The 20,860-nt window shown below is 36.0% G+C and overlaps 1 protein-coding gene across 6 annotated transcripts in view; it reads left to right on the plus strand.

Annotated features, from left to right (window-relative positions):
- Window positions 1-4,221, plus strand: part of LOC104097170 (aladin) — a 47,485-nt gene extending 43,264 nt beyond the window's left edge. For 5 of the 6 annotated variants that reach the window (XM_009603696.4, XM_070191646.1, XM_070191664.1 and 2 more), the window contains 4 exons: window positions 2,901-3,038; window positions 3,225-3,312; window positions 3,564-3,631; window positions 3,793-4,221. In XM_009603696.4, coding sequence (XP_009601991.1) covers window positions 2,901-3,038; window positions 3,225-3,312; window positions 3,564-3,626 — 289 coding nt within the window. In that variant the 3' untranslated portion in view covers window positions 3,627-3,631; window positions 3,793-4,221. Of the gene's footprint in view, window positions 1-2,900; window positions 3,039-3,224; window positions 3,313-3,563; window positions 3,632-3,792 lie in introns of those variants that run through there. The other variant, XR_011412617.1, reaches the window with a different exon arrangement.
- The last annotated feature ends 16,639 nt before the right edge of the window (window positions 4,222-20,860 follow it).

Below are 20,860 nucleotides of genomic sequence, written 5' to 3' on the forward strand. Positions count from 1 at the left end.
CTATCAAAAGAACAGATTCAAGCCCCCACGCCATGCAAAGCAAAGCCTGGTATTAAAGTGGAGAAGGGTAGAGGGGCGGGCCCATTATCCACCGAGTTTCGAAGGCTGCGGTTGGTCCAAAGGATCGGCCCCAGACGGATTTCTCGGTCATCAAAAAAAAAAAAAAGACTATCAAAAGATTAGATGTTAAAGTAAATTGATCAATATGCACCTGATTTTAATTTGTTTACCTTGCTGTTTCTTCCGGTGCCTCGATAAGCTAATCCTAAATGTAAAGCATCAAGAAGGTATTCATTCTTCTATATTGGCGTAATACATCGACATCCCCTTAAAGTTATCCCCACTTTTCACTTACACACTTTATCTTAAGTCTGTTCCATTTAAACACTTTAAATAGGTCTTTACTGTGTCATTTAGACACAATGCGGTGACATGGCAAGGCAAGTATTTCTCACATTTTTCAAGCGCGTGAAATCATCCCAAAAAACAAACTCTACATATTTTTTGCCGGAAAATAAATAGCTTCTGCCGGAAAATTTTCTAGTGAACTTGTCTTTTAATTTTTCAGTATTGTTCACACGATTATTACCGTATACTCCTTCAGATTTGGGTATACTACTACCAACAACTTTAAATCCGGCCACCACCATAAACTTCTCATTTTTCTTCTCGTTTTTAGATTCGATTGCTGCAATTCTAGCCAGAAGATTCAACATCGGCAGGTGCTTCTCAGCGGCCACCTTGTTTTGTTGAGAAAAACAGAAAAACAATTTTTTATTGCTAAAGAAAGGAAGAGCGGTTATAATTTATTAGGCAGGAAGCTTAGAAGCTTCGAGATCTGCAGCTTGTTTAATCAAATTCTAGTCACTTTCATCAAGAGCCATTTGAATCTGCGACGATTCAAGTCATCAACGATGGCCAGCATAATTTTCCTCATTCCCAAATTCCTTTCGTCAATTGTGCCGTTGGGGTCACAATCGAAGGTCTCGAAGATGGAATCGTAGAGGTGGGTGAGTTCCTCCGGCGAGGCTGCAACGTCGACGCCGAAATGAGCCTCTATGTGGCGGAGAGACTCGAATACTTTGTGAAGCTCGGATTGGGATAAAACGTCGTCGTTGTTGAGGTCCAAATAGGTGAATCCTTTATCGATTGCCTTTGCAAAAGCTGCTTCGTCGTTCACGAATTGTTGATCCGTCTTATGGTCACCACTCCCATTTTGTGTGTGTTCAGCTTCACGTATTTCTTTTCCTTTTTTCAAAAGTTTTTCTTAATTCCGCGTGTCCCTATTTTGTTCGTCAAGCTGGCGTGTGAATTACCCGCAACTGTTGGGTTTGGCTGCCTGTTAATTTTGTGTCTAAATGACACAGTAAAGACCTACTTAAAGTGTTTAAATGGAATAGACTTAAAATAAAGTGTGTAAGTGAAATGTCTGGACAACTTTAAGGGGCTGTGGATGTATTATGCCTTCTATATTTTAGTTGAAATATTTGCATGTCCAACTTGGCAGAAAAGAATTGCAGCCAGTTGTATACTCTAATTTTGAGCTTCAACTCCTAAAGCATAAAGGACTTAACCACAAGGATTTCTATCCCCTATGGATGATTCTATTCTGCATGTCTCAACTTTTATCTACTCTTGCTTGCTTTGCTTTTGTATTCTACATATACTCCATCAGTTTACGCTTTTCTCCGAGCACTTTTTTTCATTCTGTTTTCATTTCAGTTGAAGTGCAAGGCTAAGAAAATGATTAAACTCTATATAAATCCAGTAGGCCCAGTGTTATTAAAAGCGCACGCTTCTCGCTTTAAGTGCAGAAGCGAGGCGAGGCGAGGGGTCTGCGCCTTTCTGCCCTAAAGCGCGGCATTGGTAAATAAGCGCACGCTTCACCCTAAAAAGCGAGAAGCGAGGCGATGAAAAAAGCGTAGAAAAGCTCGCTTAAGCGAGGTCCAGCGGCTGCCTAGGGTTTTCTTAAAAAAATATTGCAAATACACTTGCGCACACTTCTTCCAAACATCCGCTTCTCTGCTACAAGCGACGATTGCAACCTTCGACTTTTTCTCTTCTGCTCTTCAGGTAAGATTCTCTTCGTCTCTTCTGCTTTTCTTCTCCTCTTCTCCTTCAGTTCTTTCTTCTCTTCTCTTCCTCTTCTGATTTTCTCTGCTTCACTGTTCACTGTTCGACTCCTCTCCTCTTTTCTCTTCTTCTCTTTCTATTCTTCTTTTCTATTTTTTTCAGTTCTTATTTGTCTGTTCTGTCCTGTTTTATGCTTGTGCTTTCTGCTGTTCACTCACTTCACTGTTCATTGTTCGACTTCTCTCCTCTGTTCTTTTCTTCTTTTCTATTTTTTTCCGTTCTTATTTCTCTGTTCACCCCTGTTTTGTAATTTATGCTTGTGCTCTTTTTTTTTAAAAAAATTTCTGTTGTTCACTGTTCACTGCTCTGTTTTCTGCTGTTCACTGTCATGCCATGTTTTAACAATTCCTTTTGTGATTTGGTTTTGCATTTGCTTAATATGTTATGACTTTTGAGGATTATTGACTATCTAGTTTTAGTATCTATTATTTACTTCTTAATTTAAGAATTGAAACATTTGCTTAATATGTTATTTGTATTGAGTTCTTGGTCATTTATCTATGCCTACTTAATTTTTTATTTATTTATGTGTTATATTCACATGAAAAAAGCGCGCGCTTAGCTTCACGCTTCTCGCTTCGGTGAAGCGAGGCCTCGCTTTTTTCCGCTTCTCGCTCTCCATAACACTGAGTAGGCCTAATTTACATGAGTCAGTGTATATTGGCTCTCTGGACTACTTGGAGGAACTGGCTGTGTATGTAAGGAGGAGGATGCCCATTTTTATATGTAATGTATGATTTGTCGCTGAAGTTTTCTCCTTTATGCAGTCGAGGAATTGATAAGATGGCATGGGATGCTTCAGGAGAGCGTCTAGCCTTATCTTATCGAGATGGGGATGACTTGTACAGGGGTCTTATAGCAATATATGATGTTAGAAGAAGTCCACTGATTTCAGCATCTTTGGTGTAAGTTGGGATTTCTTTGTTTATCTATGCTTGTCTATTATTATTGTTTGTAGTATTAATTGGTTATAGGTTTCATATATGTGGTGGTTCTGATGGAGATAAATCTGTTCACATTTTACTGGATTGTATATGAACTTAATTTTATCCTTGGTGTTCTAACAACTTCTATTTCTTTTATTTATCCAGTGGGTTCATTAGGGGTCCTGGAGATGACCCCAAACCAATAGCTTTTTCATTTCATGACAAGTTTAAGCAGGGGCCATTGCTTTCTGTGGTTAGTTCCGATACACTCTGGAGTTCTTCGTTATAGTACTGCTCTTTGTTTAATATTCAATAGTTCATTCCACCACTGTAATTGCTATAGATCTCCTCGACACCATAAACAGATGATTCTAAAGGGCAGGATATGCACGAATCTGCCTATGCTATCATATTGTGAATTTTGTAGTTACGACTCTTCAGTTCAGTTTGCTTCATTAGCTTTACATAAGTTTTGGTTCTAGACTAAATAAGACTTTTGTGCAGTGTTGGAGTAGTGGATTTTGCTGCACCTATCCCCTCATATTCCGCTCACATGTTCTTCCATAGTCAAGGTATATAACATCGGAACTGAACTTGTCATCTGGATGCATAATTTTTGAAAAGGGAGTGCTGTCTGTAATGGGAAAATCAAGGGGTAAAATGAAAGAGTTGTAAGTTTGAACCACTGATTATTTCAGCCATGTAATTCTTTTACTTGAATTATGCAATACAGCAAAACTTTTACAATCAACTGTGACATGAGGAAAACAATTTCATCGAAGATTATTATAATACGGAGCTTGAAATGCTAAATTGAAGGATCCGATTTCAAAATTCAAGATGGATTATCGTCAATTCCTTAGGAGATTGCAGGGCAGGTTATTTGGCAATTAAATCTTTACCTTAAACAAATGGAAGCACTTTATGACTTTATGTTTCTGCAGAGAAGTTCCTACTTTATATACCTATGTTTGGAGGGTTTAATATAGCAGTGGAATTGGATGTGCTAAGAGCTATAGTTTCCTTTTCCATAGAGCCTCAGCTTCCTTATGCTCTATGTCGCTTCCATCAGTCTCGTCTTCAGTTCAATTTGTATTCCGTTTGATGGATATATACTCCAAACGGAAGCTCTTTAATTATAAGAATTGTATCTTTTAATCTTTGTACTTGGTGCTCACTGATATTTTTGTTTTCCTTTGTGTTTCTTGTGTTTAGATTTTATCCCCTGAAGTTCTTAACTTGATGCTTAAATCTCTCTAGTTTCTAAAATATGTTCAGACCCCTCTTAATTTTTTGGACTAAAGTGACTATGCTCGAGGCCTTTCTTTTACCTTTTAAGATTAAGAGAAATTCAAGCAAATATCACATTAAAAAAATATTATTACCAAAATACCTTTGCTTTCTTTTGTTTTCACTTTCTTTCTTTTATTTTTTATTTTTTCTTTCTTTTATTTTGTCCTATTTTCTCATTGCTTTTTCACTTAGGTTTTTTTTTCTAGTAAAGTCTTCTACTCTTTTCAGTTTTTTATTTGTTTTTTTATTGTTTTCTGTAGCTGTTCTTTTTATTTCTTTCTAGTGAAAATCTATCATTCTTTTTCAGTTTATTTTTTTCTTGTCCTTATTTTTTTTGTTATTTTCCACTTGATTCTTTTTTTTTTTTTTGAAATTTTATTCTCTCCAGTAAAAATTGTTCTAAAATATTTTTTACTTTTTTTATTTTTCATTATTTTTTGTTGTTTGTAGTAAAATTCTTCACTCAAAAACTTGTCACTCTATTTCATGTTTTTTATTTTGTTTTTATTCTTTATTGTTAAATAGGCGAGTCCTAAAATTTGTATTAGACATCTCCCTTTATGTTTTTTGTTTATTCACCTTTTTCACTTTCTTTTATTTTTTTCGTTTTATTGTTGTTTTATCACTTTCTTAAAAAAATAAAATTCTGCATTCTTTTTTTTATTTTATTTTCTTTATTTTTTTCTTTTTATTATTTTTTCTAGTAATAATCCTCAATTTTTTTTCACTTTATTTTTTCTTGTCTTTATTTTGTTAATTGTATTTTACTATATTCCGTAATTTTCTTAATTTTGGTATTCCCACTAGAATATTTTCGGTCCAAAATATTTGTTACGTTTTTTCATTTTTTTCAATTGAGTTTTTTCAGTAAAATTTCCCTGTCCATAATTTTGTTCATTTTTTTGTTATTTCTAGTTAAATGGGCAAGTCCTAAGAGTAATTATAATATATCTTGCTTCAACAGGTATCACGGTAACTTTAGTATACCATGGCTCAATAGTTATCACAATATATTATGACTCAACAGTAATCACATATAATTATGGTATATTGCGCGATATTCCGAGAATACTGTAAATATCATTTAACATCCTACTAATCACAGTTTACTGTAATTTAATAGGAATCACTGCAATCATTTATACTGTATAGTATACCAAGAATATTTTGAATACCATTTAACATTCTAGTGATAGTATATTATGATTCAACTGTAATTATAATATAGTATACAATATATCATAATTCAACAGTGATTATGATACACTATATGGTATTAGGGGTGGCAAGTGGGCCGGGCCCGGTCATAAGTGGGCTTCGCGGACCCGGTCCTAAGTGGGCCGGTCCTAAACGGTCCTGGGCTTCGCGGGCTTACTGTTGGAACCGGCTCGGGACCGGGACCACGAACTAACGGGCCCGGTTTAGTGGGCCGGTTTCGGGCCGAGCCCGGGCCTAAACGGGCCCAACAGAAACTTTCTCATTTTAATTTTTTTTATTATAGAAGTTAGAGAAAAAAATAGTAATAAAGATATATAAGCTATATTCGATTTATATACTATATATACATCTTAAAATATACTATATATACATATATATCTACTATATATATCTAGTATATCTGGTATACTATGTATATATAGTATATCTTAAGATGTATATATAGTATAGTATATATAGTATATCTTAAGATGTATATATAGTATAGTATATATAGTATATCTTAAGATATATATATAGTATATCGAATATAGTTTATATATCTTATGAGATGTATATATAGTATAGACTATAGTATAGTATAAATATAAGCTTATATGTATACTATACTATACTATAATATATATACATCTTACTATATATAAGCTATATTCGATTTATATACTATATATACATCTTAAGATATACTATATATACATGTATATCTACTATATATATCTAGTATACTATGTATATATAGTATATCTTAAGATGTATATGCAGTATATCTTAAGATGTATATATAGTATAGTATATATAGTATATCTTAAGATGTATGTATAGTATATCGAATATAGTTTATATATCTTATGAGATGTATATATAGTATAGACTATATTATAGTATAAATATAAGCTTATATGTATATTATACTATACTATAATATATATACATCTTACTATATATAAGCTATATTCGATTTATATACTATATATACATCTTAAGATATACTATATATATATGTATATCTACTATATATATCTAGTATACTATGTATATATAGTATATCTTAAGATGTATATGTAGTATATCTTAAGATGTATATATAGTATAGTATATATAGTATATCTTAAGATGTATATATAGTATAGTATATATAGTATATCTTAAGATGTATGTATAGTATATCGAATATAGTTTATATATCTTATGAGATGTATATATAGTATAGACTATATTATAGTATAAATATAAGCTTATATGTATATTATACTATACTATAATATATATACATCTTATATATATATATATATATATATATATATATATATATATATTATACTATACTATAATATATATACATCTTACTATATATAAGCTATATTCGATTTATATACTATATATACATCTTAAGATATACTATATATATATGTATATCTACTATATATATCTAGTATACTATGTATATATAGTATATCTTAAGATGTATATGTAGTATATCTTAAGATGTATATATAGTATAGTATATATAGTATATCTTAAGATGTATATATAGTATAGTATATATAGTATATCTTAAGATGTATATATAGTATATCGAATATAGTTTATATATCTTATGAGATGTATATATAGTATAGACTATAGTATAGTATAAATATAAGCTTATATGTATACTATACTATACTATAATATATATGCATCTTACTATATATAAGCTATATTCGATTTATATACTATATATACATCTTAAGATATACTATATATACATGTATATCTACTATATATATCTAGTATACTATGTATATATAGTATATCTTAAGATGTATATGTAGTATATCTTAAGATGTATATATAGTATAGTATATATAGTATATCTTAAGATGTATATATAGTATAGTATATATAGTATATCTTAAGATGTATATATAGTATATCGAATATAGTTTATATTACTAAATACAGGACTTAGTATCGTGGTAAGCAAGGCTACAACATTTGTGTTACTAGTAGCATTATCCATTGAAACTGATATTATTTTATCACTAATGCAAAAATATCTACAAATATCCGCAATCGTGCTAGAAATAAACTGCCCTGTGTGACGTGAATTAATTATTCTATAAGCAATAATGCGCTTTTGCATTATCCAATGCTCATCAATCCAATGACTGGTAACAGTAAGGTAATCACAGTCATTACCACTCCTACCAATATCAGTTGTAATAGCAAGCCGACAATTTATATGAGTAAATAAATAGCGCAAAATATTGTTCATATTCATGTTTATATTTATAAATATCACTCTTTACGGTTGTGCGAGGAAAACCTTTATAAGTAGGATTAAAATTTTTTCTAATATAATGCACAAAGTGGGGGTTAGAAGGAAAACTATAGGGTAAGCACATAACAGTGACCATTTTTGCCAATTCTTCCCGATCTTTTTTTGGATCATAATATAAAATACACCGGTAACAGTGTTAATTCCCGGTTGAAATTGATTTGACCCGGTACTAAGGTCAGCCTGACTAGGTGCACTTGTCCCTCAGCCAAAGTTTTCATACAAAAATATCTAGTTTTATCTTGAGGGTGTAGCAATATGTGTCTAGCCAAACTTCCCGTACCCCCCCGACTTCCAACATATTGAAAAACTAACTCTTTGCCACAAGTTTTACACTTAGCCTTATTTTTTTCTCTTAGTTGAGTAAAAAATTGCCAAACAAGAGATGTTTCTGCCCGTTTAGGAGGTTGTCTAGAAAAAGTAGGGGCACTAATAGGAGGGTCAGATGGGGGATCATCTAGATTATTATTAGTTGGGTTAACTTCAGGAGCAGGACTAGTGGGTGTATCATCATCCGGTTGCGTTTCATCAAAATCTATTTCTTCATCATCATTTTCATCAATAGTTGGATTACCATAAAGAGCATTCATATATTCATGGTTTAATTGTTCACCGGGTGCTATATTATGAAAAAATTGACTCTCGATAAATTGTAATAAACTATTATCGCTATCAAGAATAGGAGGTGTAGGACGGGTAACATGTTTGGGTCGTGGAGCCGGGGGAAGTGGAGGAGGAACATATTGGCCACTAGATTCACCACTCTTCGATTTTTCCTTATTTTTACTAAACATATTTTTAAAGGAATAAGCCATCTTAACTAATCAAGCAAAGTAAATAAAACAAACAAAATTATAATATTAAAACTTAAGAGTTGGAACGAGTTTACCGAATTGATGAACAAGTTGTTGGAAATTGATTATCGTTGAAGACTTCAATTCACCAACTTCACAATTGTTTCACAAATTGTAACAATAAAGTAAGCAATAGTAGAAGTAAATTAGATAGAGATTGTGATAGATTGATGATTTTATAAGAAAAAATAAAATAATGATGGGGTATTTATAGTTGAAAATAGGAAAAAAGTGTAATTATAAAAAGTTTGGGATTAAAACAAAGTTGAGGGGTTAAATGGCTATTTCATAAATAGCCAACGGCTATTTTTGACAGCCCAACGGCTATTTTTTACAGTCCAACGTTTTAAAAAAAAAAAAAAAGCCGTTGGGCCCGCTAGGCCCGCTAAGGGGACCGAGCCGGTCCCGGGCCCTGACAGGCCAAACGGTCCCGGGCTTGGCGGGCCCAATCATAGGACCGGCCCACGAGACCGGACCAGGCCCGCTAAAACCGGACCAAACGATCCTGGCCCGTTTAGCCGTTTGGCCCGTCTGGCCCGCGGTCCTGGGCCGGTCCCGGACCTGGACCGGCCCACTTGCCAGGCCTATATGGTATACCAAAAATATTCTGAATACCATTTAACATACTTCTAATCATAGGATACGATGATTCAACTATAATCACGATATACTTTATAGTATACCAAGAATATTGTGAATACTTGTCACGATTCGGAATTCCCAACCCCGAGACCGTGATGGCGCCTAACATCCACTTGCTAGGCAAGCCGACGTTAATAAAGAAATTAACCAATTTTTAGCGTTTAACTCAAGTAATGACAATAAACGAGAAATAAACTCGAAATCTTACACAATGCGGATATAAACAACGTGATACTAACTACTCCCAAAGATCCGGAGTCACAAGTACATGAGCAACTAGAAGTCTACGAACATAGTCTGAAATAAATACAACTGTTCGAAAGAGATAAACAATAAAGGTAGGAAATGGAAGGGGACTTCAAGGTCTGCGAACGCCAGCAGATCTACCTTGAGTCTCCGTGTGAAAGTGATCTGAGCCGACACACTTTTAAGTACCGCTGGGATCGATACCAGTATCTGCACAAGAAGTACAGAAGTGTAGTATGAGTACAATCGATCCAATGCCCTCAGTAAGTATCGAGCCTAACCTCGACAAGGTAGTGACGAGACTATGACAAGACACCTTTGTATAAATATATATAAAGCAGCAAAATAACAAGAAGAATGATAAAATATTAACTGGGAGGGGACATGCGAAATGGGAGGATATCATAAAAACGGCAAGTACGATATCCCGAAATAACATCTTCCAAATTAAGCAACAATATAACCAAGTAAATCACCAAAATCGAAAATCAAATAAAGCAATGATATGAAAATGAATGGCACGGCATCACCCTTCGTACTTTTACTCTCGTACACACTATGTAATATCATGAATATAATGGCACGACATCACCCTTCGTACTTTTACTCTTAAATCTCTCAATATATGATAATGAATTCAAATAAGGCACGACAACACCCTTCGTGCTTCTCTCTCTTCCTTATCAAGCAACAATACAAATTCGAATAATAAAAATCAAGGCGGAAAACAATTTCACTTCAAATACAGCGCCATGATATCAAACTCAACTTTCTAAATATATATCTGTAAAATAAACAATAAATACAAAACGAATAATTTAAAGAAGTAATAATCTAACCTAAGCATGTATAACATGATTAACAAAATAATTTAATACAAAGAAACAATTTCCACTTGCATGCTTTAACCCAATGACAACACATAGATACTCGTCACCTCACATATACGTTGTTCCCACGCATAAAACACGTAGCAAATAGACCAACAATCCCTCAAGTCAAGGTTAACCACAATACTTACCTCACTTCGCGAATCAAAGCAACCAACCAACCACGGTCTTGCCTTTCGAACAAGCCTCCAAACCAACCAAATCTAGCAAATTATCGATCAAATGATTCAAAACAAGTTTTAGAAACTACCCATTAATGAAAGAGGTTCAATTTTGATCATTTTTGAAAAAGTCAACAAAAGCTAACCCCGAGCCCGCTTGGTCAAAACCGAGGTTCAGACCAAAACCAATTAGCCATTAATGCGCTACAGAAAAGGCCAAGCACGACTAAGGTTCAATAAGAAGATCAACATCTCAAGAACCATCTTGCTCAAATATCGTCACAAGGCCTAAACAGTACTCCAACATACGTGTGAATAACCAATTAGTCTCACACCCCATCATAGAATAAGGAAGTAAAACATGGAACATATGAAAGAGGGAATAACATCCATTCCGCCTGATGACACACCATAGAAAATGCTTCTCTGATTGAGCGAATCAATCTAGTATAGAATACACATTCTCCTTAGACAAATCAATGGGCCTCCAAACCGATTCGGGCCATCCAACATAGATCAATAGCCTTCCAAAAGTTTGTAGTGGCCCCATCCACGATACATACAATCAGCTATCAGATCCTGAATACAATTCCATAGTCCGCAACCAAAGGTATAGTCCGCCTCTCAGAGATATATCTCATAACCGCGAGAGTACTAAAATCTCCATACCTGATCTCTAAATCCTTCTCTCAAATGAGTAACACGTCATGCATACACAATCACCCCGTGGGAGATACTCCCATAACCTTCTACACCAAGTAGTAACATGAACACTAGTGGCTACCAATCATGCGATTTGTATAGTACTAGTCAAGCATCTGCAATACATGCACAATGGGTCTTCCACAAAATGCACCCTCCTCAAGCAATACAAAAATAGTGTTTGCATCCTTTAAAACATCATATATTTCCTATCCTGTCTTGAACTCATCACATTGATTTTGAAGCTGAACCACAACTTTGTTCATGCAATCCTAATTTCACACAACTCACTGCACCCATCATGCTAACATGCGAAAACACGAGAATCCCATTACCTACTCTGAAACACGGATAGGATACACAATCCATCGACCAAAAACTTTCCACTTATCTCAATTTAGGAGAAATTCGCAACACTCAAATTGCTGGTAGGAGATACCAAGCGCAAGCCATGGTCAAAACCATCACAAACTCCTCGGAATACAGATTCACATAACCAAGCCAGCAAAACTGCATCCCTCTAAGTCACCCAAATCACACAGACTACCAAACCCAACAGCATTACCAAAAAAACACATGTAAAGCCTTATAATACGAAAGGAATCGCTTGTCTCTGTTACCATGCTGACCCAAGCCACAGCTAAACGGACCTAACTCCTTTAGATTACTCATGACCCGCCTTCACGAAAACACTACTCCTCCCCAGTGTACTATGGATCTTATTCGAAACTCCTCCCAATTGATCTCAACATGAAATCTCGTCGTCCTAAGACTCGTGAGCCATTTTATTCCCTCTTATACATCAAATAGTGCCTCAAAACGAAATACCTACTCTAAAGAGATCTTTTATGAATCTGAAGTTGTTTCTTCTATCTCTCAAACACTACCTCATAGAACCAATAATAATATAGAAATGCTCCAAGTATCTCCAAGTCTCTTTCACAAACCAACACAAATCTCGAATCTTTAGTCACACACAAATCCGAAAATCCTTAGATACTACATATTGAATCTTGAATCCATTAGTAACCTTCTTGAGAGTCACCCACTCAGTCTTAGTCGCGAATATATATAGTCAATCATGCCGAATGATTAGTACTACATTAGCAAAAGAATACTCCAAAACAAATAATTGAGTGAATCTTTCCCTTGTACACTACCTCTACAGAAGGATATTAAACATGAGTCATTCCATGATCTCCACATATCACTAAGGTGAAATACAACACATACCCAATAATTCTTTGCTCAAATCATCATCCTAAGATCATATCTAAATCCCCAAGCATCCCTGAGTCCGGAATCTATCATCACACATGACTAGGTGGCCCGATCTCCACTGGTCGACTCCCCCACTTGGCTACCATGATCTCATAATAATTGATCCTTCTTAACTGCCATGATCCCCTACTGTAACTCAGCTTAATTTCTCATAAGCTCATGTTTCACCAACCATAACACATCCCAAATTATCAACTCGATGCACTCTCAACATTGAAAGTTATGCCATCTTTTCAAGTGATACAAACCTATATCGTAACACATACACTCCACTAGATAGAAGGTAGAACTATTCATAGAAACCTCATAAGAATTCATGCAACCCGTAACTTCCTCACATGAAATAGCCCAACTATGTGACCTCATATCAACATCTTTCTATGACCTACCACGAGTACAACTGCCATGTAATCAGTGACCCCTCCTGATTCCACATTCGTCCACAAGTTGCAAAAATCTATTTCATTCCATCAATGAACAACTAGAAGACCCTTCATCACATCTCAATTGGAGACGGTATGCACACCAAGATGATAACCAAGCAATCACAATCTCTTAGTAGCTCAAGCAACCCTTCTCGTCAAATTCAAACTCTCAAAAAGTAAGAATCCGCCACCAATACGAAATGCCCTCAATAGTCCATAATTCCGCAAATAACATCAAACATCCTTGAAATTCGTGGAAATCCTAGCACAAAATCCATAATGATACGCTCTTGCGTCATAACCATCTATTGAAGTAACCACTTGGTCTGTGATGCTTATTCTCGACCTGCTGACAATCAAAAACTGTGAAACTTGCCCAATAATGTACTTATTCATCCTTCGCCTCTAAAATGCTGCCTCAAATCAAGATACATCTTTGTATCACCTGTACAAATAGAATATCCCAACTACGAGCCTCCTCAAGGATCATCTCCCTCAATCCATCAGTAATGGAAATGCAAATCTGACCACGAAGTCACAACACACCATCCCCAGTAAGGACCACCTCCTTAGTATGTGGCAACACCATGTTCTTGCGGACCAGCAAATAGAAATCATTATACTGCCGATCCTTAATTCTCTCAAGCAAAGATGACCATGCAATAACACAAGTGAGAACTCTACTAATCTCGAAAATGCCTAATCTCGCAACTCTGTCAACTAAATCCTGAACATCCATAGCCCAATACTCTGCCTCTGCAGGAAACAAATGCCAAACTCCAAATCATGAACATGATAATCTTGCTCATGGGACTGTTACTCCCACAAGCATAACCAATCACCCTATCATTCTGTACTATACCGCATCAAGACCAACGCGTGAATCATCACAATAAACTATATAAGGTCCCGAACCCAGGAAATACCAACACTGGGGCTACAATAGATGGAAACTCATCCGCAAAGTGACAATAGTCACATGGCCTCATAACATGGGGAAAATGATCCCGCATCACATATGTATCTTCATCACAACTCATCGGTGACCAAATGACATTGAGTACTCAACATCACATACAAATGAATGGGACAAAACTGAAGATGTATGATTCAAGACGAGATGAAGTCACACTATAAGGAATCAAGAAAAGGAAAGTTTTCTAAAGACCTATAGCCTCTCGAAGATAAGTACATACGTCTCTCTACCGACCCGCAATAATCTTCTATTAAGCCTGATCATGACCCGTGAGACCTATGTGAAGCTAGTACTTTAATACCAACTTGTCATAATCCAAAAATCCCACTAAAGTCATGACGGTACCTAACATTGCTAGCTAGGCCAGCCAACAACAAATATGCAGATATAAACTTCAATAATGATAAAAAATATCTCAAAAGCAGAATTGTATAAATAATTGAAGTTAAAATGTCAATACAAATGAATTCACCCCAAAATTTATTTTCACCGAGTGCATGTGCTCTATAAAATACTAAATACAAAATATGAACAAAATACAATATTTCCTGAAAGACTAAATAGTAAGAACATAAGATAAAAGAGGGGACTTCAAGTCATGCGAACGGAATAACAGTGCTACCTTGAAATCTCCCAGCTAATCCGGATCTAGCTCATAGGAAACTACTACGATCATCAACATATGGATCTGCACACGAAATGTAGAGTGTAGTATGATTACAAACAACCACATTTACTCAATAAGTAGCAAGCATAACCTCAGGCTAACAGGAATGACGAGTTTGGCAAAGTCCAATGCTCACTTTCACAACGAATAATAGCAATAACATCAGATTAATAGAATATAAAGAAAAGTAGCTCAAATAATGACAAGCTCAACTTAACACAATAGGAGGAGAAATAGGCATGCTTTTTACATATAACAATCAAGGTATCATCTACCACATAGTTCACTTAGACAAGTATTAAACAAGACAAAGTTGTAATATCGAGCTCGAAATATCAAGTAGAGACATCAAATACAAAATTAGCATGAGGGATAATACATCTCTATGCCTGCATGTCATTTATACATGCCAAAATCAACAAAGAATCATAGTTTAAATATCAAATATACATAATCTCATCACATTCATAGTGTATGGTACAAATTACCCCTCAATCATACTCTCATCAAGCTCACATTGCCTGGCGTAAAGCTCATGGACCCTCTCTCTTACACACACACACACACATACATACACTCAATATTGTACAGGTGCCTGACACAAGTCCCTCACCAAGCACATATAAGACCCATGTTCTTGCACCCATAATTATTACCTGACTCCGGAAGGGCGGGTACTTGCCCAAGTGGTGATCAGATCTAAGTTGACGATCAATATCACTTAGTCCAACATGGGCCCCGGTGCACGCGTCACCTCATAATAATACCACTCAGCCCAACATAGGGCCTCGCACACGCATCACCTTACTATCAATACCAACATGGCTCTACGACCCAAGATCAATCATCAATCTACTCAAGTCTCCATATGCCAACATCTCACAGAAACATAATCCAATATACCACACAGAATATACTAACGTACTATAATTCAGCTTAAACTCATGTTGCGTACAAGGAGACCAACAACATGTAACATATCAAAATTGCATAGAGATAAAGATATAACACGCAGATATAATATCATGACTGAAAAGTATGACCATGACTAAGGCAAATAGCTCAATAGCAAAAATGGTCCTATAATGCGTCAACAAGTAAGCAAATAGCCTAAACATAATTTCAAGCATGAATGATAACTCACGTAGTCATACAAATGGAGAAAACAAGATATCAAAGAAGCATAATAGCAAAATAAGGCAAATAATGGCCCAAGAACTACCTGAATCATGAATAACCACGGTGCGCACATATACGCTAATCACCTAGCATATACGTCACCTCCAACACATAAATAATACCATAGACCACGGGGAAGTTACCCTCAAACAAGCTTAAGCAAGATAGTTACCTCATCAGGGCTAGTCTTCAATATCAAATTATGTCAAAACCTTTATCTAGGCCTCCAATCGCACAAATCCAAGCCAAAAATCATTCAAGGAAGTCAAAAATGCCATAGGAAGCAATCAATCCATAAATCATCGATCTTTGAAGGAATTCCAAAAAGCTGACAAAAGTCAACCCAGACTCACGTCCCCAAAATTCGAAACCAATACAAAACTCTGATGACCCATAACCGACGAGTTCACATATGTAATTAGCTTCCAAAACTGGGTCCAAATCGGTACTCAAATACCCAAAATAGCTCTCTTAATGTGTAGGCAAAAACCCCAAATTTTCTTTCAAAATTCCAAGTTTTAGGTATAGAAATCCATAGATAATCAAGATATAAAACCAAATCCAAGTGAAACTTTCTTATCTCCAATGTAGTAGTGAAATTGTTCTTAAAACTCTCCTCTTCTTTAAGTCTAGGGCTAAAACTATGAAATAATAGGCTAAGTCCCGAAATTGGCAACTTAAATGCACTGCATAATAGTACTCATCGTGATCGCGGTAGTACCATTGAGATTGCGAAGGTCAAACTGCCTCAAGCTCCAGCTATGTTTCGAGAACGCGAAGCCTCCTACGCGAACACAAAGGTCCACACGGCTCAGGCCTATGCGAGCGACACTGCCCATGCGAACACGATGGCCAAAACTCGGCCTGAAAACAAAGCTCTAGGAATGCGACCACTTCATCACGAAAGCGATGAAAATATCCCTAGTCACCCAAAACCTTCTGCACGAACACGACACATCTCGAATGCGAAGAACATCAGAACACCAGAAGATCAGCTATGCAAAACTCAATCGAAATGGTCTGAAACCACCCCGAAACTCACCCAAGCCCCACGGGACCCCATCCAATAATACCAAAAAGTCCCAATGCATCTCCCAAACCTATCCAAAGGCTCCAAACCCCGTAATTAACATCAAAACCAAGAATTGTCGATCAAGATCAATCTCTTAAGTCCGTAAACTTCCAACTTCAACCAAGTGTCCTATTCAAGACTAACCAATCCGGAATGAATATGAACTTTGAACACAAGTCAAAAATGACCAAACAGACCTATTCCAATTCCCAAAACAATAATTCGACCCTAATAGACTCAAAGTTGACTCTTAGTCAAACTTATAAAATTTTCAAACCTTCAAATTTTAAACTTTCGACAATAAGGGCCAAATCAACCTAGAAAATTCCAAATCAAAATTCGAACATATGCCTAAACCCATATCACCATACGAACCTATTGGAATCATCAAAATATGAATTCGAGTTTATTTACTCAAAAGCCAAACCTTGGTCAACTCTTCTAACTTAAAGCTTCCAAATTGAGAATTACTTTCCCAAATCAACTCTGAGCCCCTCGAAAATAGAAACCAACCATATACGCGAGTCATAATGAATAATGTGAAGCTACTAAAGGTCTCAGACCACTGAACGAATGGCTAAATCTCAAAATAACTGATCAGGTCGTTACATTTGTGTTGAGTCTTCATTGGCACAAATATTTTTTACTCAGGTAGGAGAATTCATATAAATGATATTTGAGATTCATAGACACTCTACATTTATGTGGAAGTATTCAAATTAATGCTACTTGGTGCATATCTCCTTTGTATGTGAATTCGGTGCATTTGTATATGGTTTTAACCTGGTTATTTGAAAAAACATAGTTATTATCTTTTTCTTTGATTCTACAATTTATTATTGATATCCTTTGTTTCTTGGATATTCCTTGACTATTTATCTATTATTGCATATGCTTATGAGCTGCACAAGTTATACAAAGTGAGTATCTTTTGACTAAACCTCACCACTACTCTGTTGGGGTTAGTCATGATACTTACCGAGTACATGGGATTGGTTGTATTCATACTATACTTCTACACCATGTGTGTAAATTTTAGAGCTTAGCTATTGGGGAAGTCAAAGGCTATCATTAAAGATGTACCAGCATTCCAGTTGCAAGCTACCATTTTGCTCATGGTAGTTTAGGACTTGTATTTGTATTTATGTATATTCCAAACAGATGATATATTTTTGTCATATCAATGTTGTGATCCTAATCTTAGTCACTCATGACTTGTACTACCAGTTCTTGAGGATAGTTGTATTAATTTTTGTATTCTTATTCTATTATTTATTTGATGATCTTCAACTCGAGCATTATTATATGTTAGTTGGCTTACCTAGCAGGTCGAACTAGGTGCTATCATGACATGGTGGGATTTGGGTCGCGACGAGCTAGTATTAAATTTTTAGGTTTATAGGTTCTACGAGTCATGAGAAAATATCTAGTAGAGTCTTGCGGATCAGTATGATGACGTCCATACTTATCTTCGAGAGGCTACATAGCATCTAGGGAACTTCTCTTTCTTTCTATTCTTATCGTGCGACTTTGTTTTAGCTTGAAGTCCTCTTCAATTTCTTTTTATTCATTCGTATCTGATGTTGAGAACTCGATATTAGTTGGGCACCGGTGGCTTGTGTTGATGTCGCATATAGGGTATCAGATATTTTCCCGTGTTATACGGGTAAGCCAGTCTAAATGACTCGTGGTCAAGTATGGGCTGTAGCTTTGGCTCGGGGGGACTCAGTTAAGTGAGCGTGTGATTTTGGACTCTTCTATCTCGTAGTGTCCCCAGAAATGGAAGTGATGGCATAGTGAGAGGAAGATAGCTATGTTTTCACCGTTGGTTTCTCTAAATTGAGTGGGTGCTTCTACAGCCTTGAAATAAAATAGAGATGATATTTCCAAATTGAAGTTGTATAGGTAACAAGGCAGCTTTATAATATGTGTAATATGTCTAAGAACTATAGAGGGTTTGGATGTGATAAAAAGGGATTTCTTGAGATGCAAAGGGAATATGGATGCTTGATTATCATCTTAGTTTACATTGATTGATGGACCTTTCGGCGGTTCATTAGTGAAACGAAATAGATTCTTACAACTTATGGATGAGTTTGGACCCAAGAGGATCAGTTGATTACATGTAGTTTGTAACCAACGCGAGGTCATAGAAAGATGTTACATTAGGGATAAACAAGTAGGTTATCTCCTGTGAGAAGGTTGAGGTTGTATGATTTCTTATAAGGTCCTTATGAAGAGTTTTCTTGCAATCCAGTGGAATAGATATACTACAACGAGAGTTTGTATAGCTTGAGGGAGATGTCACGATTGTCACAAGGATAGAGATGCATTAGGCAGATGGTTTAAAGTGTGATATAATTAGAAATACATATGATGGTGAGAATATTGGTTGGGTACCAGTGCATGGCAATAGTAATAAGGAGGAAAAGCTATTGTAGGTTATCGGACGTTGTGATTATGGATTTGAGCCAAGTGGCAGACTCTACCATAGAGGAATAAATCATATGGGCATGTGTTGTTGTAATTACTGGACTAAGGTATACTTATGGATTAGTTATGACTCGAGAAGGGTGACATCGAGGATGACTTGGGCAAGGAATTGTTGAATGTGTGATATACTATACTTTTTTGATATATGGAGATGATTGAATGACTCATGTTTGACATTCTTTATGGATATATTGTGCAACGAGAAAGGATTCGCTCTGTTGCCCTAGGACGGGGTTTCTCGTTTTAGAGAAATCATGTGCTAATGGAGCACAAATTGTTTAGCATGTTTGGCTATGCATCGGGGACTAGAGCATAGTGGGTGACTCTCAAGAATGGTTCTGGTGGGTTCACGTTCCAAGATATGACACTTAAAGTATTGGCCCGACCGATCGTTCTGTGTATTTGAGCTCCGTTTCCCTATTTGAAACTCCCCGTATATATATATTTGTGTTTATGTGACTTGCAGGGATGATTTAATGAACACTTGGTTCTTGGTTTGGAAGCCTAGGTTGGAAATGTTGACAAGGGGTTGACTTTTGTGAAAACGACCCCGAAATAGTGTTTTGAATGTCTCAATAGTTTCATATGGTTATTTTGGAAATAGGCGTATGCTAGAAATTGAATTAAGAGGTTCCTAGGTTGAGTTGGCTCTTTTTGTCGAAAGTTGACAATTTGAAGGTTTAGAATTTTCCTAAGTTTTGACCATGGGTTGACTTTACGAATATCGGACACGGATTTTCAATTTCGGGACTTGGACTAGGTCCATTTTGTCATTTGAAAATTGTGTGCAAAGTTTGGTGTTATTCCGATGGTTTGGTAGGAATCAAACATTTGGTTGTGATTTTAGCAATTCTTGAGTTTCACTGTAAATTCTATGTGTTTTGGTGTCACATTCGTGGTTCCAGATATTATTTTGGGGTTCTGAACTCTCAAAAAAAATTTTATGATATTTTTAGACTTGTGTAGATGTTTGGTGTGGAGCCCTGGGGGCTCGGGGTGAGTTTCGGACATGTTTCGGAGTGATTCGAACTGTTTTAGATTTTGCTAGTTCTTTGCTGGTGTTGCAGGTCTCGTAAATGTGACATTCTATTTGCATTTGCGGACCTCGCATTTGCAAGGTGGGTATTGCATCTGCGAGGATGGCTGGGTGAAGGGGTATTCACTTTTGCGGACTACTGGGTCGCATTTGCGATGGAGCAATTGGGCAGGGATGATCGCATTTGCGATAAAGGGGTCGCTTTTGCAAAGGGGAATGTCTTTGCATTTTCAAGGCATCACATTTGCGATCATTTGGTTGCGTTTGTGAGGGGTCGCATTTCAAACCCCTGGTCGCATTTGCGACTTCTGCAAATACAAGATTTTGGGACTTAGTCTCATTTTAT

The sequence above is a fragment of the Nicotiana tomentosiformis genome, chromosome 1, assembly GCF_000390325.3.
Source record: "Nicotiana tomentosiformis chromosome 1, ASM39032v3, whole genome shotgun sequence".
In the NCBI taxonomy this organism is placed as follows: Eukaryota; Viridiplantae; Streptophyta; class Magnoliopsida; order Solanales; family Solanaceae; genus Nicotiana; species Nicotiana tomentosiformis.